The 19,905-nt window shown below is 35.0% G+C and overlaps 1 protein-coding gene across 2 annotated transcripts; it reads right to left on the bottom strand.

Annotated features, from left to right (window-relative positions):
• Positions 1-4,430: 4,430 nt before the first annotated feature.
• On the bottom strand, positions 4,431-16,780 carry zgc:198329 (uncharacterized protein LOC557409 homolog). Of its 2 annotated transcripts, XM_056476209.1 has the most exons (9): positions 16,676-16,780; positions 16,152-16,472; positions 13,780-14,055; positions 13,426-13,680; positions 9,237-9,348; positions 8,325-8,365; positions 8,172-8,197; positions 7,614-7,772; positions 4,431-7,404 (listed from the first exon to the last, which is right to left on the bottom strand). In XM_056476209.1, exons 1-8 carry the CDS (start codon positions 16,725-16,727, stop codon positions 7,659-7,661), a joined length of 1,197 nt encoding a protein of 398 aa, XP_056332184.1. In that variant the 5' UTR covers positions 16,728-16,780; the 3' UTR covers positions 4,431-7,404; positions 7,614-7,658. The 2 variants fall into 2 exon arrangements, with proteins under 2 accessions (XP_056332184.1, XP_056332183.1); XM_056476208.1 differs by lacking the exon at positions 4,431-7,404 and having other exon boundaries at positions 7,612-7,772.
• Between the last annotated feature and the right edge of the window lie 3,125 nt (positions 16,781-19,905).

Raw genomic sequence — 19,905 nt, 5'->3', positions numbered from 1 at the left:
TGTATCAGGGCGTAACACATGCTGATGCCACCATTCTGAAAGCAGGACAAGCCAGTAGAACTGACACCTCACCAGTGGACGTCGACATTGAATATGCTTCGGTGTCCTTCATTGGTCAGTCAGAATCAAAGTCACTTCAAGCCTCAGCCAATCAGACAGTTCACCCATTAGAGCAGGAAAGTATGTACGCACCGTTAAAACATTTTTGAGGACAAATGTCAAACCTCTAATTTAGTGCAGCTTGCTTTTGAAAGAATTAGCTGTATGAAGAGTAGAAACAATAAAGGGTTGATCATACCAATGATGATAACTTTAAAGTTTAGCAAAGATTCCAGAAGTTTCAGTCACATCTTGATTGTATGTGGATGACATGATCCTGTGAAATGGTTTTGAAGATTCAAAATGGAAACTCTGGCATTTTAGTAGTGTTTTCAGATGGCTCATCAGACTTATTTGACTTTTTACTGTTCAAAGCATACATGTTTTTTTATTGTTGTTGTTTTTATCACTGTAGTTGCATTAGTCCAAGTGCACATGAACTGATCGTCTATTTCTCTATATTTACTTGTAACTATAGCACTTATTAAACATGAAAACAAACCAAAAGGAGTGTTGAAAGATATTTACAAATGTAAGAAATTTTTTAATTGTTATTATTTTTAAACTCATTTTCAGCAAGTGATAAATTTCATTTTCAGCTGTGAGTTTTCATTTCAATGCATCATTAACAAACAGAGATGTGTATAATAAACCATTGTAATTGGAGTAAATCAACCTTAATTTTTAATAGACCAAAAATGGCACAACTGTGCTTATGTGTGCTATGGTATATGAAAAAAATCACAAACCTTACAATTTATTATTTTTTTTAAGAAGAAAAAAAGGAATGAGCTGTTTACTATGCATACTTATATAAGCACAATCATTTTTACACATATTTCTAGAAATACTGAAAAAATAATAATAATAGTTGGTTATGCGCCATTTTGAAACATCTGTGTTTCTTCTGTTTCCTTTCTACTTTCATCACTGACATACAGTGTACGACATCCATATTTAAAAACACTTTTAGAGAATCTATATCAGGTATCCGTGTGCTGCCTGATCATAATTAAATTTAAAGGTGCACTATAAAGGAAGTCTGGGTATATAGGCGTAGTAAAAGAATAAGAGAGCAGTATATGGAAATGGGCATGGTTATACATACTATATAGCCTCAGACACCTTGTTTACTTGTTCTCATGTAAAAATTCATGAGTGTAAAACCTTGGTGGAAAAAGATTGCAGATCGCTGGTAAACATTCACTTTCACCTGGACTACAATCCGGTCACTATATGAACTACAAATCCCGTCATGCACCTCACATACACCTGTTCAGGTTCTCTGTCGATTACACACACACAGCTGGGAGCTGCTGAAGGATTTACTCAGTCTATATCAAGTGTGACACACGCCACCTTTTGAGTGATGCTCCCAGCCGTTAGATCGCCGACTGGGAGCTGGCTGCAGTACAAGTCATAAAGCCCGTCTCCTCCATGTTAATGAACTAGTCTTAAGGCCAAATAAAAAATTTAATTACACTTGCAATAAAATTTCCTGAAAGATGGTTGTGGTCAATTGAGGCACTGGTTATCAAGCTGATATAGGTTCAGATATTCATTTTTGTAAACAGTATGTTTTTAGCCAGTAATTTAATGTTATATAACGGGGTGTGTCATCACGATTGACAGTTGTGCTTGACAGCTTCTAAGCAGACCATCAGAGCTTTGGGAGGAGATTGAAGTACCAAATACTTCAGTATGTTTGATTTCTGTGTGACATACAATTAACGTACAAGTATGTTTGATTTCTGTTATTTTACTATGATAAAATTAGTTGTTCAGCAGTAAACTATACTTTCTGACCTACAGGATCTGGTGGATTACTGTTTATTTGGTTAAATGTGGGCTTTTGTTTGCGGATACACGCCAAACGTTATCATGTCAGGGAAAACAGTTGATCGCTATCTAGCAGTAATTCTTTTTATGGGTCTGAAATAATAATAAGAAAGACAAAACTAATGTTAGTTAGTTAGTAAGTCTCCACATCGATCTCCTGTAACGTTATTCAAACTTGATTTAAAGGACATCGCTGACATTTTGAGTTTCGGCATGTTATTGAGTTGATCAAGTGAATTTGCTGTTTCAAAAATATTAAACATTCTAGAAAGAGAATCTTAAATAACAAATAGAGCTGTAAATGTGATATATTATTTATATAAATCATTTGCCTTTGGCTTTTTATTTTAAAACTCATAATAAACCTTAAATGGATGTAAATTCCCCTTTGGCAGATATAATTAAGGCATCAAAGAAACCAAATTAAAACGGAGGCAAAGACAAAATATTAAACAATATACAAGCAGCTGAAAGACATCAGTGATGAATTAATACTGAAAAGTTTATTGTACAAATTGATAAGAATTATTTTATATAGTCCTGGGAGATGTAAATATTCTGTTGATATTTAGAAATATTGCTGTATCTTTTGCTAATATAAAAACATGATTTTTCCCGCAAGGCAAATAGTCGTCTGTAATGTGTATATTTTGGGTTGTGTTGCTTGTTAATTAAAAATAATTTCTTTCTGAAAATGTATGTGTTGTTTATATGATATATTTTTCATATTTTACAAATGTTATTTCTACACCTATGGAGATAATAAATACCAACAACCCGTTATAAGAGAAATATTTTTTTGTGCTCATGGCTTAGTCTAACTCAGGCTAGAGTGTATGAAAGATTGTTTATTTTGCAGTCCATCATATATTGTTTTTATTAAATTGTTAAAAACAGCTTGCATCTCACAGTTTTTAATAAATCATATATTATGGTGTGTTTTTAAATGTAAGAGCTTATATTTATTTAGCGAGCCTTTTGTTATAGTGCACATACGGGCAGTGAAATAAGAAATTTGGGAGCGTGGTTGATTGACGTACAAGCGTATGGTTGGAAGCTTGATTCCATGGCTCTGCCTCTGGTTCCATCTGATAGTCCTTCTGCGCATGCCCAGGTTCCAATTTCAGCAGTTACTTGCAACAGTTTGTGCCCATCATGAGGTGTTTTGCATTCAAAGCTTTCAATGGGAAAAGGCGCTGTCGCGTTGTCCATATTTAAACAGTCATTGGTCTATATAGACTGGTCACTTGTTCACACACATTGCTGAGTCTTGTTGGTTATTACCCTGTAATATTACGAAGAATTTTATTGTTTAGCCTCTCTGTGTTTGACCCTTTCTTTGTTCTTTTGTTTACGTTGTCTGCTGCCTGCATCGATTATTTGCCTGTAATCTGACTTCGCTTCTGGATTCTCTTGTATATACCCATTTGCTTAGTTTAGTCTCCGTCATTGGGATCATCCTGTTGAAGAGGGGGAGGGGGGGGGGGGGGGGGGGGGGGGGGCTAACTGGACCAGACGACTCCAGTCTATCAGCTCACAAAATGACCGCAGTTTGACAGCTCACAATAGGGTTACTGCCAGCCTGCTATCAGCTCACAAGATGGCTTCCTGTTCCGAGTCAGGTTCCTGTCATTGTTTCTGTTCCTGAAATGCCATCACCTGAGCCACAAGAATGGCCACCACCGCCTGAGTTGCCTGAGCTGCTTCCACTATCAGAGCTGGCAGATAATCCATCACTGCCCGAGCTGTCAGATCTTCCATCACTGCCAGAGCTGCCAGATCCTCCAGGGGTGCCAGATCCCTCTGAACTCGCCGCATGGCGGGTGCCAGATCCCTCTGAACTCCCGAATGGCGTGCAGTCATACGAATGGCCAAAGCCAACACCTGAGTTCTACGAATGACCAGAGCCGCCTTTTGAGTCCCATGAATAGCCACCTGAGCTGCCACTTGAATCCCACAAATGGCCACCTGAGCCCGATCGCTAGTAAACATTCACTTTCACCCGGACTACAATCCTGTCACCATATGAACTATAAATCCTGTCATGCACCTCACACACACCTGTTCCGGTTTATTGATTACACACACAGACAGACAGACAGACAGACAGACAGACAGACAGACACACATACACACGCACACACACACACACACACACACACACACACACACACACACACACACACGCACACACACACACACACGCACACACACACACACACACACACACACACTCATACACTACAGCCAAATTATCTTATTTAATACACTATTCACTCAGCCTATATTAAATAATAAACATAACAAAAACTGCCTGCTGACGCATGAGTAAATCTTCAAAGGGAACAGTGTACTTTAGAGCCTCATTCACCTCATCCTGATTGCTGTTTCACTATCTTAACAATAAAAACATAATATAAGGAAATTTGTTTCATTTTGATATTATGATTAACAGACACCAAAGCCTCGTGTAGCTACATATTTATATGACCGTCATCTTCACTCTGCATATTTATAACAGAACAGCGCCTATAACATAACTGCCTCCTTTCATTTTCATTGAAAAGAACGAACTTTACCCTGTCTCTTTTGCAGAATATCAGTTTTATTAATCAATAATGGCCATTATAAAAGTATAACGTACAATAAATTTATACGATAAAGGTAAGCAATCAATCAATGTGCAGAATCAGTGTACGTGGTTACATAAATTAATATATTAGCTTATCTTTGCACTCAGCCAAAACAGAGTTACCTGAGAACAAGTGATTCAAAAGACCGAAGAGTCGTTAGATGAAGACAACAAGAAAAATTCAATATCACGTTTAACTATAGTGAGATGAGATCCAGCAGTAGATCTTTGATGAACTGTCCAACATGCACTATACTCTCACCTGGGGTTTATGCTCAAAGCACCCGCTGAACTACTGGCTGCAGCTCTTGGCAGAGTGTGTAGTCACGTGATTTGCGTTTTTAGCCGTGTACTAGTATGAACGGAGAACTTTTCAGAACCGCTAAATGAAATGCCAATGTGTTTCCCGCAATTTCTCTGCGCTTCCCTTCCGTTTCTTCTCCATCTCTCTGAGTCTCGACTATTTTGACAAATACAGAGCCCAAAATACTAGAAGTGTCACATGGGCCAGCCCGGTGTGTCTGTCCGAAAAAAAAGCATCTTACTTTCAGAGAGTCACAGATCACAGCATCGTCAATTAATAAGGCAGAAAAAAGACGATAGGCTGCTAAGCCTTTTATGGGCCGATCAGATCTAAGACGATGATCAGCCCGGCCCAAAAAGTACGTTGGCCCAGCGGGAAACTGCCCGGTCTGCCAGATGGCCAGTCCGCCCCTGGCTCACAGCCACATTAGCCAGAGCTAACTGTGCCGAATATTTGCCAAATGTGGCCCACATATGTCTTAAGATAACTGGGCAAAATTTGCATTTATTCGTGTGAGCCACTTTAGACCCAGATTAACCTTAAATGACTATGCCACATTTTTACCAACTGTGGCCCACATTTGTCCTCCATCATTTGGGCCAAATTTATCATTTTTCACATGGGCCACATTAGGTTTACTTTCAGATTACATTTTGTCATATGTGCCAAATATTTGCCTTAAATGACCCATTTATGAACTTGAATCTTTTGCAGGTGGGCCACTCCAGGCTCACATTCGTTTTGTCTGGGCCAAAGGAATACCACCAGTGCTGCATAACTGCCTAAAGTGGCCCACATTCGTATGCTATCTGGGACGTTATCCGTCCGTTGTTCATATCATTCCATTTCTCAGTTAACGTTGTTTACGAGGCTTGGATGAAGCGGACAGGTAAGAAGGTCACGTGACATACATTTTGCAACACATAGGACTACTCTTCTGTATAATACATTAGGTTAGGGGCGAGCGTCACCCTTGTACTTTTTGGATAAATAGATAGAGTAGATAGTTAGGACTTGGAAAACTTTGCGTGTTAATTATTTTGTTTTCACATAGTTAGTTGGTTAGTTAGTTAGATGCTTCTGGGAAGTTAGATTTAGTTTGGGTTTTGTTCTTTTCATTTCTTTAACGCCGCCCGTGTCCCTTCTGCCAGCTCTCCTGTTTTTCCCCGTCTTTGTATTTGTCTCAGTGTTGTATATATTGTAAATAGTATATTTTTGCCTTACTTACTTTTTCTTTATTTTTGATTAATTCGTTGTTTTTGTTCACTTTTGCGTATTATAAATAAAGTCACAATTTTTGGTATTACTTTGCACTTATGTTGTCTTTTGCACTTATTCACTGTTTGTATAAATATATTTTAATTACCTATAAATGACAAACCCCACCATCCCCTAGACTAACATCAGTGGTTTGTAACAATTGACCTATTGAATTAAATTAAATACTCAAAATGCTTAAAATTTTACACAAATGTAAGTGACTGTTCACTCAAAAATGAATATCTTCTTTTGTGTTCAACAGAACACAGGGTAAATGGTAAAAGTGAAACTTTGAGGGTCATGATCACCACTCTTCCTCAATACACTACACATGTTCTGATAAATCCATATAATTTAACACACCATTATGGAAAAAAAGAAACAGTATGACCTTAAATACTCAAAACACAGAACAGAAATGATAACAAAGATATTTTACATTTTATTTTCGTTTTAACAATTGTTTTTTTTATATATAATTTTAAATAACATGACAGTGTTCTCTAGGTATTGTTTTGTTCAGGTCTAAAGGTGATTTAAGTATTGGCTCATTGCATTATTTATATCTTGGCCAGTGCAAGAACGATGAGGATATGTCTGATCATATCAAAGAAACTGTTTGATAGAAGCAGTAGTAGCTAACAATGTGCAATATCAAATTACACCAAGTAATTTATGTAAAAAGTATGTCATGTGCTTTCTATTTTATTGTATATCACCTGGAAGTACGGCATTATATTGTATTAGAACTTGTTCTAATTTAGTTTGTAATGTTTTTCAAATCAATGAGAGATTTTATATCTTAGCATGGCTGCATATGGCTGATGGCTTAGAATTTTTATTGTTTATAAAAAATATATATTTGTGACCTTGAACTCATTTTCCAGTGTGAAACATAAGTTCAAATCTAAAGGTATTACAGTTATATGACATATACACAGGTTGCCACCTTGAACACATACACACTATGTTCATCCTGTAGTATTTCCAGTCTGATCTCACGAGAAAACGTAAGTATTTTACGTTTTGTCAGTTTAGTGGCTAATTCGTACGAATTCGTACGAGTTCAGTCGTACAAAATTGTACGATTTTAAAAAGGAGGCGTGGCACCTAACCCCACCCCTAAACCCAACCGTCATTGGCGGATGAGCAAATCGTACTAAATTGTACAAATTAGATCGTACGAATTCATACAAATTAGCCACTAAATCAAAAAGTTACGAATTGCCGTGAGATTGTGTTGGTATTTCGGTATCTTCATTTTTTTTACCTGCACACAGAGAAAGTGTTTGGTAACTAAATGGGAACATTATATGTACAGTACCATCCATAATTAACTACACTATTTTCAATTTTTTACTGCAAGGCTACAGTATTTTGTTAACATTTTCTGTTGCATTCAAAACATTCATGTAGCATGATGTTCTACTATAGGCAGGACTGAAATTTAACATCATGAAATTTAATCTACCTGCTCACCTTGGACTTGGAACTCCATGTTTTACATTTACATACTCATCTTCTTTAATATTTGTTTTTTTTTTTCATATTCACATATGTTTCAGTATCACCGCCCTTCTGAGCCGTTTCACCTCCTTCAGTCATCTGGAGACCAGTGAGGTTTACATAGGTTGACTCCTACAAACAGATTTTTGTTTACTTATAGTCACAATGTCAGGCACAATAATGATGAATACAGTGTTCATGTTGTTGATATATAAAACATGCAACAGGAAGCATGCTGTTCATAGCTTTGTTTTTATCAGTATCTATAGGTCAGTTTCTGTCTTCATGGCATGTCTTTGTGGAGTAGTTTGTGAAAGTTTAAAGTCCACATGAGCAGACTGTAAAATACACCTATCTCAACTTTGTAAAATCAACTTTAATTTCCTCTAAGATAACAGACCGAATGACTGAATTCCATTTACTACTACTGAAAAGTGCTGTTCCTGTAAGTGTTTATAATGTCAGTCAAACAACAGCATTAAATGTGGCCTCTGGAGAATGTGCTTGCAATAAAAATGCAAAGTCACTCACAGTTTTCTCTTTGCTTTTTGCTGGTGCTTAAGGAAAGAAACATTCATTGAGTTAGAGACTGAGAGAAATGTAACTCAATCAATAGCTGCAATAGTGACTAAAGTTCTATTTTTAATCAAATGTAGGCATTATATAATAGCAAACACACTGTACCTTCACTTCTTTGTGCTTCGTTCTTTACGTTTAACTTTGGGCTGCAATGTAAAGACAATGACATTTTGTTAAAACATAGTGTTTATCTTTGTACAATTCTTCATTCACAAAAATGCAGTTTATTACAGTAATAGTTTTCATGGTAGTTTTATAATGTTTGAAATATCCAATATTTGAAAAGGTGTAAAACTACAAACTATAAGTAATCAAATTGTTGTAATCAAGTAGTTTTTTTTTCAGGAATGGTACTTAACTAATAAAGGTGTACATTTTTTGTTCAGTCTGTACTTTTACTATGCTATTGTACTTTAACCTACAGTCACCACCTTGATTTTAACAATAAATAGAACTAACACTGACTAAAGTTGCAATGTAAACTTTGACTGTCCTAAATATCTGAAAGTCATGACAATTATATGACATGCTAAAACATCTCATGTTATATCCATTACACTTTTTTTAAACCACAGACCCTTGCGGCATTTGAGTATTAGTAGACTGTCTGCTTAATTTCTGCTGATACTGCTCCTTCAACAGACATTTAACTGACTATAAGAAACTTTGCAAGTACATGCCAACTTACACTAATCCTAACCCTAACAACCAACCTATCAGTCTACTTATAATCTAATAAGAATTAGTTAGCATGTAGATGCAATGTAACTTATATTCAACAAACGGATCATTAAAATAAAGTGTGACCACCCTTGCTGCTCCAAAAAAAAGACTATCTCTATTATAATTGCCATTTTAATACGCCAATTATTCATCCACAAATGAAGCACTGCTGAGACTCGGTCAGATTGCAGTCATATGTGATTGATCTAAAGAAACAAAACACTCATTGGCAGTATGTAAATTTAAAATCTGGAGACAGCGATTACAAACTAAATGATGTGTCAGATTACTCACATTTTGTTGGTTTTTGTTAAATAGACGAACAGGCCACAAATGCCTGAAACTGCAACTAAAACCCCAATGACAATCCCAGCTATTGCTCCTCCTGACAGTCCTCCACCTCCAGCTTTGACAGATATACAACAAAAAGACAACAGATTATACATCTTAAGGTTCATCAAAACTTAAATGATAGTAATTACATGTAACATAGAAAACAGTATATTTCTCTTAGAATTAAAGGAGCCATTTACTGCATTGATTCAATAAGTTAAATTATTCTCTGATATCTACACAGTGGGATTGTGGTGTAGGTATGTAAATTCAAAAATTCTCTATAAACCATTTCATATGATCATTCATTGCCCCATAAAATACCTCTAGGATCAGAAGGTCCTTATTGACCATATTTGGATCGGTCATTAATATTAATAAGCTCAGCAATGAGCAGTCCTCAGTGCTTGCTCTCTTATGCACACACAGACAGATGCACAGGGTGGTCCATTTATATGAATACACCTTAATAAAATGGTAATGGTTGGTGATATTAACGTCTTTTTTGTGGCATTAGTATATGTGAGGGGACAAACTTTTCAAGACGGGTGGTGACCATTGTGGCCATTTTGAAGTCGGCCATCTTGGATCCAACTTTTGTTTTTTCAATAGGAAGAGAGTCATTTGACATATCAAACTTAATAGGAATTTACAAGAAAAACAATGGTGTGGTGGTTTTAACATAGCCTTATTCTTTCATGAGTTATTTACAAGTTTCTGACCACTTATAAAATGTGTTCAATGTGCTGCCCATTGTATTGGATTGTCAATGCAACCCTCTTCTTCCACTCTTCACACACTGCAGGAGAAATGCCAGCACAGGCTTCCAGTATCTGTAGTTTCAGGTGCTGCACATCTTGTATCTTCACACCATAGACAACAAAGATAGTCGGGCCATTCTTCATCAATGGAAACCTCAAGGCCACTGGATATTTGAAATTGCTATGATGATGTGTTTCCCTCTTTATGCACTGAAGCTGACAACGTTCCCTGAGGTTTTCCCAGCAAGATGGTGCACCACCACGTTATGGGTGTCAGGTCTAAGCATTCCTCGATGAACAGTTTCCTAAAAAGGGGATTGGTTGTCGTGGGCCAGTTGAATGGCCCCCAAGGTCTCCTGATCTGACACCCTTAGACTTTTATCTTTGGGGTCATCTGAAGGCAATTGTCTATGGTGTGAAGAAACAAGATGTGCCGTTAAAACCACCACACCATTGTTTTTCTTGTGAAATTCCCAATAAGTTTGATGTGTCAAGTGACCCTCTTCCTATTGAAAAAACAAAAGTTGAATCCAAGATGGCTGACTTCAAAATGGCCACCATTGTCACCACCCATCTTGAAAAGTTTACCCCCTCACATATACTAATGTGCCACAAACAGGACGTTAATATCACCAACCATTCCCATTTTATTAAGGTGTATCCATATAAATGGACCATCCTGTACTTATGCATGTATACAAAAACGTGCAAAATAATCATACTTCATTTGACAAATTTAACAGAGGTTTTTTTTTTTTTTGGTTTGACTGCTGCCTCACAGCAAGAAGTTCGCTGGGTCAGGAAGCATTTCTGTGTGGAGTTTGAATGTGATGTGGTTTATTTTAGCATGGAGTTAGTGAGCTATCTAGTAAAAACCACCTAGAAATCTCCTGAGTTTTGTGTGTTGTGGATAAAATATAGGCTAAATTATAATTAAACTCAACAAAAGACACTGACAGCGATGTATTGTGTTGTATGTTGAAGCTACAGTATTATGTAAAAGTTAACACAGCCAGGAATTAATATCAACCGCTGCATTAAGATGACATTTTAAAAAGTGTTGCTGTTCTTTAACTTCAGGAAAAAACACAGTAAGAGCTAACTGATACGACACAGTTCTTAAACATGCACTTAGCAGTCTACAGGTGTTTGTTACCTCAAATTACAAACATATCAGGCAAATTTTACAATACACGAGAAATTAGCAAAAGTTAAACACACTGTATGTCTCTTCGTGTTGGTGTTGAATAAATAAAAAAAAATAATATCCCACATTTCCCTTTCTGACCGGCTCAAAACAATGTCTGGTGAATTTGTTGCTGAGAAACACAAAGAAAACCATCATAGGCTCATTCTGAAAACGTAGCCATACTGTACATACGTTTCTGGAGACCACGAATTATGTAGCCAGAGGTATGTATGGCTGCATTTTGTTTTGTTTTTTAAACAAACGCTACCGGGTGGTTTGACGCCGTACCTTTTTGCGCTTACCAGCTGACCTCTGTATGGACAGCTTTCCCGCTGTAACCAGTTTGTCCGCTCGACATGTACGTCGGCAGATTTGAGACGCAGAGAGGAGTTGACCACGACGTGGGGGTTCGAGTCCCGTAAAGAGCGATTCCAGAAAGCAGGTAAGACAAAAACAGAATCCAAAAAATGAAATAAACAAGTAAATAACAGGGTGAGAATCTGGTAAAATCTGAAAACGTGGTAAAAATCAGACGAGGGCTTTTCTTTTTCTGGATTGCTTTTCAAAATTGTTGCTTGGGTTTAGGGAAAGGGGTGGGCAGGCCAATGATAAAATTGGTTGGATTTAGGGAAGGAGGGTGGATCAGTCGATTGGTCAGTCAGTCATTCAGTCAGTCAAACGGTCATTTATGCGAGAACCGCAGGCCCGAATGGCACTCTCGAGAGAAATTTGAGATCTCAAAAAGCATACACCGTGGCCTCTCATGGATTCACGAAAACTAAAAGTCTCCAGAAACATATATAGAGGTACGTTTTCAGAATGAGCCTGGGTTGTAGAAATAAAACTGGTGCCCTGTTTTCAAAATAAGAGTTCCATATAGCCTGCATAGTAAGTTTAACACAAACTTTGATCAACTTAAAAATAAGGGAGGACATTTATCATTATTTTAATATCAAAACGCAGCTTAGGGCACTTATAATAATCCTCTAGAATCTGAAGGTATTTCTGCTTTTTTCAGTTGCTTATAAACATTTAAGTTGATAAAGTCTAATACCACACTAAACAGTATAAACTGAGCTACAATAATTTCTTAGCAACATTTATGCACATGACTGTGTTTTTGAGAAAGAAACGTTTACGCATGGTTAGTGAAAAACTACAATTTTGAAGACACTGAAAAAACACACCAGAATACTTGTTCACAAGACTTTTTGAGAACTGGATCTTGAAGTTTTTGCTTCAAAATTACGTGGAAGTCCTTTTGTTTAATTGCTTCTAGAAAACAATGTATGTTGATTCAAACTTTCTAAGGCATTTTTTCACAGCAAAGGCTCTATGCGAGGAGGCATTTGATAATGCAGTGATTCACACCTGAGAAGATAAAAGGCGTGCATAATGAACTGCATTAGTGGAGAGGAGGAGGACAAAATCTAAATGTTATGTTATTTTGTTTATTGAGAATATATTTAGTAATCACACAAAATAAGGTAAGATTCATTAGCAAGTGGGGTTAAACAGTTTATTGCTGTGAATGGTATTGTTTAATTAGATATTTTTTAATTAATCAAGCATATTAGAATACTTTGTGAATGATTCTGAGACACTGAAGTAATGACGAAAGATATGTCCAAGATAATAAATAGCATTTTAACCTACATTCACACAAAACAATTGTGTCAATTTAATTCAAAGCTTATTTTTATCTCAAATAATTGCACACTCTGAGAAATTTGTTTTTAAAATTTTGACTGGTTCAACTATGGTAAAATAAATAATAAATAAATATTAAATGGGGTGACGCGAGGTGCAGTAGGTAGTGCTGTTGCCTCACAGCAAGAAGGTCGCAGGTTTGAGCCTCTGCTGGGTCAGTTGGCATTTCTGTCTGGAGTTGGCATGTTCTCCCTTCGTTTGCGTGGATTTCCTCCGGGTGTTCCGGTTCCTTTTACTAAGGTTTTACATACTTCGAATTTACATGAAAACTAGTAAACGATGGCATTTGAGGCTCATTGTATGGCCATTTTCATGTCCTGAACTTTTATTCTTCAACTATAACTAGATATACTCAGATTTTTTTATTTGGCACTTTTAAATAAATAAAAGCAATGTTCATTTTGAAAAAAAAAATGGTAAATAAAGATCAAAGCAGTCAGTGGTTATGAGAATTTTGAGAATACTTTTAAGATTACCTGTAACTGCTTACCTTGAACCAGTAAAGAATGTGTTTGGGATTCACTTCTATTTGTGACTCCATTAAAGGCTGTACAGATGTATTCTCCAGTGTCATTGAAGTCCGTTTTATCAACAGTGAATTTGTCTGTGGTCACACCAGTGTCTGACCCATTAAACGTCCAGCTGAATGAAGCAGAAGGTTCGGAATTTGCAGAGCAAGACAAAAACACTTGAACCCCTAAATCCACCACATTTGGACCCTTAATTGAAACACCATCTGGTCCATCTACAACACAGACAAGAGACTCACTGTTAGAGGAACAAACTGAGAGCTGAAGAATGTCTAGATTTTATCTGATCTGATATTGAAATGTTTCACACTCACAGTTGATGATCAGTGTGAGTTTTGCTGTCTCAGAGCTGACAGGGTTACTATATGTACACTGATATTCTCCAGCGTCTGATCCCTGCACTGGACTGATGGACACTGATCTGTTATCAGATGAGAAGATGATGCTGTTGCTAGAAGACAGAGGACTGTTATCTTTCATCCACTGCACAGACGTGATGGTGCCGCTTCCCTCAGAGGTGATGTTAGCAGATGATTCACCCTCAATTAATGTTTCTTCTGGACCAGTAAGTGCCACACCAGATATCATTTCTGTGGGAGAAAAACACGAATCTTTTTCAGGCCACTACAAGAAAATAATTTTGTGTAAACCTTATTAGCATTTAGGATTTATTATAGACTAAGCCAGTGGTGCCAGTGATCAAAAGTGTTGTTTTAACGTGACATAGTTCAGGATGGTAAAGACATTGACAAGAAAAGAAGTTTATTTATGTTTGAACATATGGTCCCTATTGAAATTGTTCATGTTTACTTTAGTGCAGGGGTGCCTAAACATTTACTTATGAAGGGCCAAAAACTAAACTTGATTGAGGGTGGTGGGCTGGACGTAAATATACCAAACTGTAAAGCTGTCAATGTAATTTCCTAGTTAATTATTATAATTCATTATATGATTTAATTTATATAATTATATTTATATTATATTAATTATATTATATAATTAAATAATATACTTTAATTGTGTTAATAATTATACATTTTTGGAAAATTTTATAATGAACACCTTACAATAAAAAACATGAACAATCCCATTTATAACATAAAAAATACACTTTGCCTTGATTTGCTTGCTGATGTCTTCTGCAATGTCACTATCCATCGAGTGACTGTTTTTATGTATTTTAATAAATGTGATTCATTCACAACATTTAATTGAAACGTTTAATTTCAGTTTGCTTACAGTTAAAAAAACTAAATTAAATTTTTGTTAAATTAGAAATGGCAATCTCTGCTAAAGGCATTCCTGCCAAAATTTCCCATCATTCTCCCTCTCTCATCAGATAGGATAGAGGGCCAAATCAAAGACTACCTAGTTTGGGCATCTCTGGTCTAGTGTATATTTAAATTAAGAATACTTTTAATATATTGCAAATAGAAAATTCAACCATCAAAGGAAATGCCTTGTCTGACAAGAAACAACTAGTACAAATAGACTAAATACTGTGATTAAATGACTTGTTTGCTAAAAAAAAAAAAAGTAAGGGATTAGGTTTTATTCTTCAATAGTAATTTAGCTAATTTAATAACAATTCTTCATAAAGTCCCTGCCTTAAAATACATAATTTCAGTTTTGTAAATTAGTTTAGAGAAACAGAGTATTTTTGTTGCAGAAATATATTTTTCAGAATTTTCACAATTATATTTTCAACTAAGGTATGCTACATTTATAAAGACAGTTGCTTAATACTTCCTTAAGGAGCAATGAATTGTGTACGAAATAAAAGATATCAGGCATGTATTTTTCATGCTTTCATATTTTAAAATAAAGCTAAAAGTTAGAAGCTAAAAGCTCAGTTTAACTCAAAATTGGTGTTTTTTAGTTAGTAATTTCTGCATTGAGATATATGGATTTAAGTAGTATTGAGTCAATTAGTTAAATTACTTTTCAGACATAGGAAATAAAAAAGTAATTTAAATACAATTTTATTCACTGTAAAACCCAACAGTCAGCTTTATCAAATGAATTGAGTGTATCTAACTCAAAATTTACTGAAAGTTAATTCTACTCATTTGAAAAGCGTTTTGAAATCAGTGTTGAAGGTAATGAGTTAATTAAATACCTCATTACTTCAGCTTAAATGTAGTAAGTTCACAGTACTCATATAGATTAGTTTTTTTTTAACTCAAATGGTTTGTCACAATCGGTTTCCTCAAATGGTTTGAGTTGCCTTAACTTATAGAGTTTTACAATACTCAGTTGGTTTAAGTTCTCTTTATTTTATTGGGTTTTACTGTGCTTAAATTGCTTCATTTACTCAAATAGATTAAGTTCACAGTACTCATTAGGATTAGTTTTTGAACTTAAATGGTTTGCTGCAATCTGTTTACTCAAATGGTTCGAGTTACTTTAACTTTTGGGTTTCACAGTGTTGATGTAATTAATTAAAAACATTTTTTAAGTGACTTAACACTGGAAACATCTATACTATTCATAGTCTATTTGACTGGCAGTGTATATTTACATTATTATTATTAATCTTATTATTATTATTATTATTATTATTATTTTATTATTATTATTATTAATATTATTATTATTATTATTATGTTCATTCTATATTAATTAATAGTTATATAGCATCCTATTCATGTACACGCATGACATATTTCACAAGTAACACACTCACCATACACCTGTAGTGAAGTTTGTTCTATAATTTCATCTGCATTAACAGTATTCGCAGACAGCCTGTATGATCCTGAATCCCCGAGTGTCAGATTCCAGAGCTCCAGAGCGAGTGTGTTTTCGTCCAGAAAGACTCTGCCTTGATATTCTGAGGAAACTGTGGGTAAATCAGGCTTTCCAGTCATTATAAGAATTGTTCCAAATTGCCAGGTAAATAGGTTGATCGCTGTTGACGGTGGATTATTAGGGGTGAACTTTACACTTCCTCCTACTGCTCCATTATTCAGCTCAGGAAACTGCAGATCTTGGCCTAAATATTGTTCTGTGTCCAAAAATAAAACATATAGGAATAAAATTAAAAGAAATAGAGAAAACAAATAAGAAAATCAACCATATGGAATAAAATGCACAGTTAGGCTTTATTAGTAGTATGTAAACACATTAAGAATGAACTAGCTGAGACCTAAATAGTTATTTTATAAAGAAATACAATTCTCAACATTTGTAATTTCTAAAAAGACTCACCAAAACAGGCTACCATCCACAGTGTCCAGAATAAACCATGCGAAACCATCATGATCGATCTCTCATCTGCCAGCTCAAGCCACCTGAACTATTTACTTCAGTTTTTAGTTAATGATAAACTGCTTATCCAGACACTACTGAGACAAAATGAAGAGAGAGATCACTGCGCCACCCAGTGCTGCATGTTCTCAACATTTTTTTTTACCTCAAGACCCCTCATGGTCAAAATCTAAATTCAAAGATCCATCTTGTCAATGACAAAACTATACTCACTTTAAGCAATTATCTTAAAGCAATGATCTTTAAATATAGATCATTATATAGATTATAAATATAGATCAAAAATAGATCATTGTTACAATAATTGCTTTGAGCAATGATCTTAAATAACTAAATGTTCTGCAGTGACATTTTCAACTGCTTTATGGTTAGACATTTGTATATAGAGTATACTACTGAAAAGTAGCAAAAGTGTTTAAATTATTTCTAAAACTTTGAATTACCTCATATATCCAGGTTTGCTTATTCATTATTTAAATGTCATTGAGGCATGAAATAAAATAAGAAATCTCAGCTTGCATCTTAATTTTTAACGCAAAGATTGTTAAAGGTTTAATGTTTCGTAAAGATTCTTTAAAGTTCTCCTGGGGAAGTTTGCCCAGGCCTATTACAGTGTACAATGAAAGGATGCCAATAAATGTTAAAATCTCATGTGTTAATGCAGAGGTTAATATTAATTCTTGTCTGTATTTTCATACACGTTCAACCCCTAAAAAACACAACTATAAGTGCAAAATTTAGAATCTTGCTGACTACATGTTATTAATTATTTTCAGATTACAAAGATAACCTTTTGACCACTGACTTTTGCTTCTTCTTTGAAATCTTTAAAATTTTAAAATTTAAAATTGTGTCCTGGTGCTACCAGATACAACTTAAAGCACTTGTGATCTACAACAGGTAAACAAACTGTATAGGAAATAATATTTAGGGATGTGGGATGTCATAAATTCTGAATTATAAATTATGCAAATAAGAAACGTTTACACTACAGGTGTGAAACCAGGCCTGAAACTGCTCTAAGAATATATATATTTTTAAATTATGAGCTTTTTTCCTGTTTAATGTTCATGAGTCATGTCTGTGGTCATTGTCACAAAACATCTTTAGGCTAAAAGCAGCATACAAATTTACAGGACCTGCAGTTTTATCACAGTCTTTGGTCTGTAGGGGACACGAACAGGGGGAGAACATGCAAACTCCACACAAAAATGCCAACTGATGCAGCCAGGGCTTGAACTAGTAATCTTCTTGCTGTGAGGTGATTGTGCTATACCCACTGCGCCACTGTGACATCCTTACGTTCCCTTTCGTTACTACTAACTATAGCACACCTTAACATGAACAAACATCAGAGGTTGTTAAAAGGTATACAAAATGGAAGAAATGTTTTTATTGTAATTAATTTGAAATTAATTCATTTTATTTAATTTTTAATACATTTTTATTTCCACTGAGTGAGAATTCTTATTTTCAGCTGGGAATTTTCATTTTGATGCATCATTAATAAACAATTAAAGGTGTGGTATGTAGTTTGATACCCAGTGGTTGAACTCTTGAAGCAAAACAAATGCAAGCGCAGGTTGCCAGATTGAGGACCAAAAGAAGCAAGTCTGACAATCGACCCTAAAGGTTGATTTAAATTATGTTCTAAACAAAAGAAACGCAACGTGATGGAAGGAATATTCTCCATATTAAAGGGAGTTTTTGTTCTAACCAACACCTCAAATTGATAAATTTGAAACGGTTTCTATTTCTTGCAGCTAAACAACAGAAAACTGACAATGATCACCTCAGGTACACCTCATGTGCTTTATTAAGTGTTAAATGCTAATGATGTGAGTTTGAATGCCATTTTACATGACATTTATTGCCATACTACTGAAAGCAGCAGCAGCAGATTACTTTAGATCTTGAAAATAAAGCGTTTGAAATTGAACTTCAAAACTGTGACTCAAAACCAACACATATCAGTGATTTAGTATATGCATTTAATAATGTTAATGAGGTTTAATATGTATTAATTAGATTAAAAAAACTCACCATTTTGTGGGTCTACTACTGTCCATCGGAGGTCACATTTTGGTCACGAGTGCTTGCTATAAGAGCCTCTCTGAAAGATTCAATGAAATAGTTTTCCATCAAGGCAACCCGGGTTGCTGAAATATAATTGGCTAAACTGCTATTGGGCGGGTTAAAAGAACCAAAACAAAAACAGGGTTCCAGCACGGATAGCACATTTTCAAAGCAGAATATCTGACGTCAGCATTGTTTTTCAGATAAACAAGAATGTTCACTTGACATGTTTCTTAAATATCTGCAAACATATTGTGGTATTTCTATGCTTTAGAAGAATCAAAAACTTACATGCAGCACCTTTAATTAAAGAGTTATCGATGTGGATCCTTATTTTATATGTTGTTATTGGAGTGAATGGGCCTTGACACCTTGAAAACTGACACTGACAAGTAAAGAAAAAAGTGTGCTTATGTGTTTTATGCAGCCTGATCTCACGAGAAAACGTAAGTATTTTACGTTTTGTCAGTTTAGTGGCTAATTCGTACGAATTCGTACGAGTTCAGTCATACGAAATTTTTAAAAAGGAGGCGTGGCACCTAACCCCACCCCTAAACCCAACCGTCATTCGGGGATGAGCAAATCGTAAGAAAATGTACGAATTAGATCGTACGAATTCATACGAATTAGCCACTAAATCAAAGAGTTACGAATTGCAGTGAGATTGTGTTGGTTTTATGTGTGGTCTCTATATGAAAAAGTCACAAATCATACAATTAAAAAAAATAAGAAATGTACTGATTACAATGCACACTCATTGTGAACATTTATTCCTAGGTGTTACTTTATTTTGATCTCTTTGTATGCTTTGGTTAACATTTAACAGTAAGATTTGAATTAGATTTAGAAATTGTCGTCAGTAAGAAGAAAACACCATCCAGTCTGTACAAAACAAGAATGGTTAAAGTTATACAAAGAAATAGAATAAGAATTGATAATATAATATTATAAATAATTATATTATAAAAATTGCATGTTATCAAAGACTACAAATAATTATGTAAAATATGCATATATATATATATATATATATATATATATATATATATATATATATATATATATATATATATATATATATATATATATATATA

This window comes from Danio aesculapii, chromosome 16 (genome assembly GCF_903798145.1).
Source record: "Danio aesculapii chromosome 16, fDanAes4.1, whole genome shotgun sequence".
In the NCBI taxonomy this organism is placed as follows: domain Eukaryota; kingdom Metazoa; phylum Chordata; class Actinopteri; order Cypriniformes; family Danionidae; genus Danio; species Danio aesculapii.
The sequence above is the reverse complement of the archived record's forward strand: the minus strand, read 5'-3'. Positions and strand labels throughout refer to the sequence as shown.

Bases quoted from the DNA above. Each gene is read 5' to 3' on its own strand.
- zgc:198329 (XM_056476209.1), bottom strand. From the start codon at position 16,727: ATGATGGTTTCGCATGGTTTATTCTGGACACTGTGGATGGTAGCCTGT. The intron at 8,366-9,236 runs GTGAGTAATCTG...TTTACATTGCAG, and splicing joins TTAACAAAAACCAACAAAAT to CCCAAAGTTAAACGTAAAGA. The intron at 7,773-8,171 runs GTGAGTGACTTT...ATCTGTTTGTAG, and splicing joins CAAAAAGCAAAGAGAAAACT to GAGTCAACCTATGTAAACCT.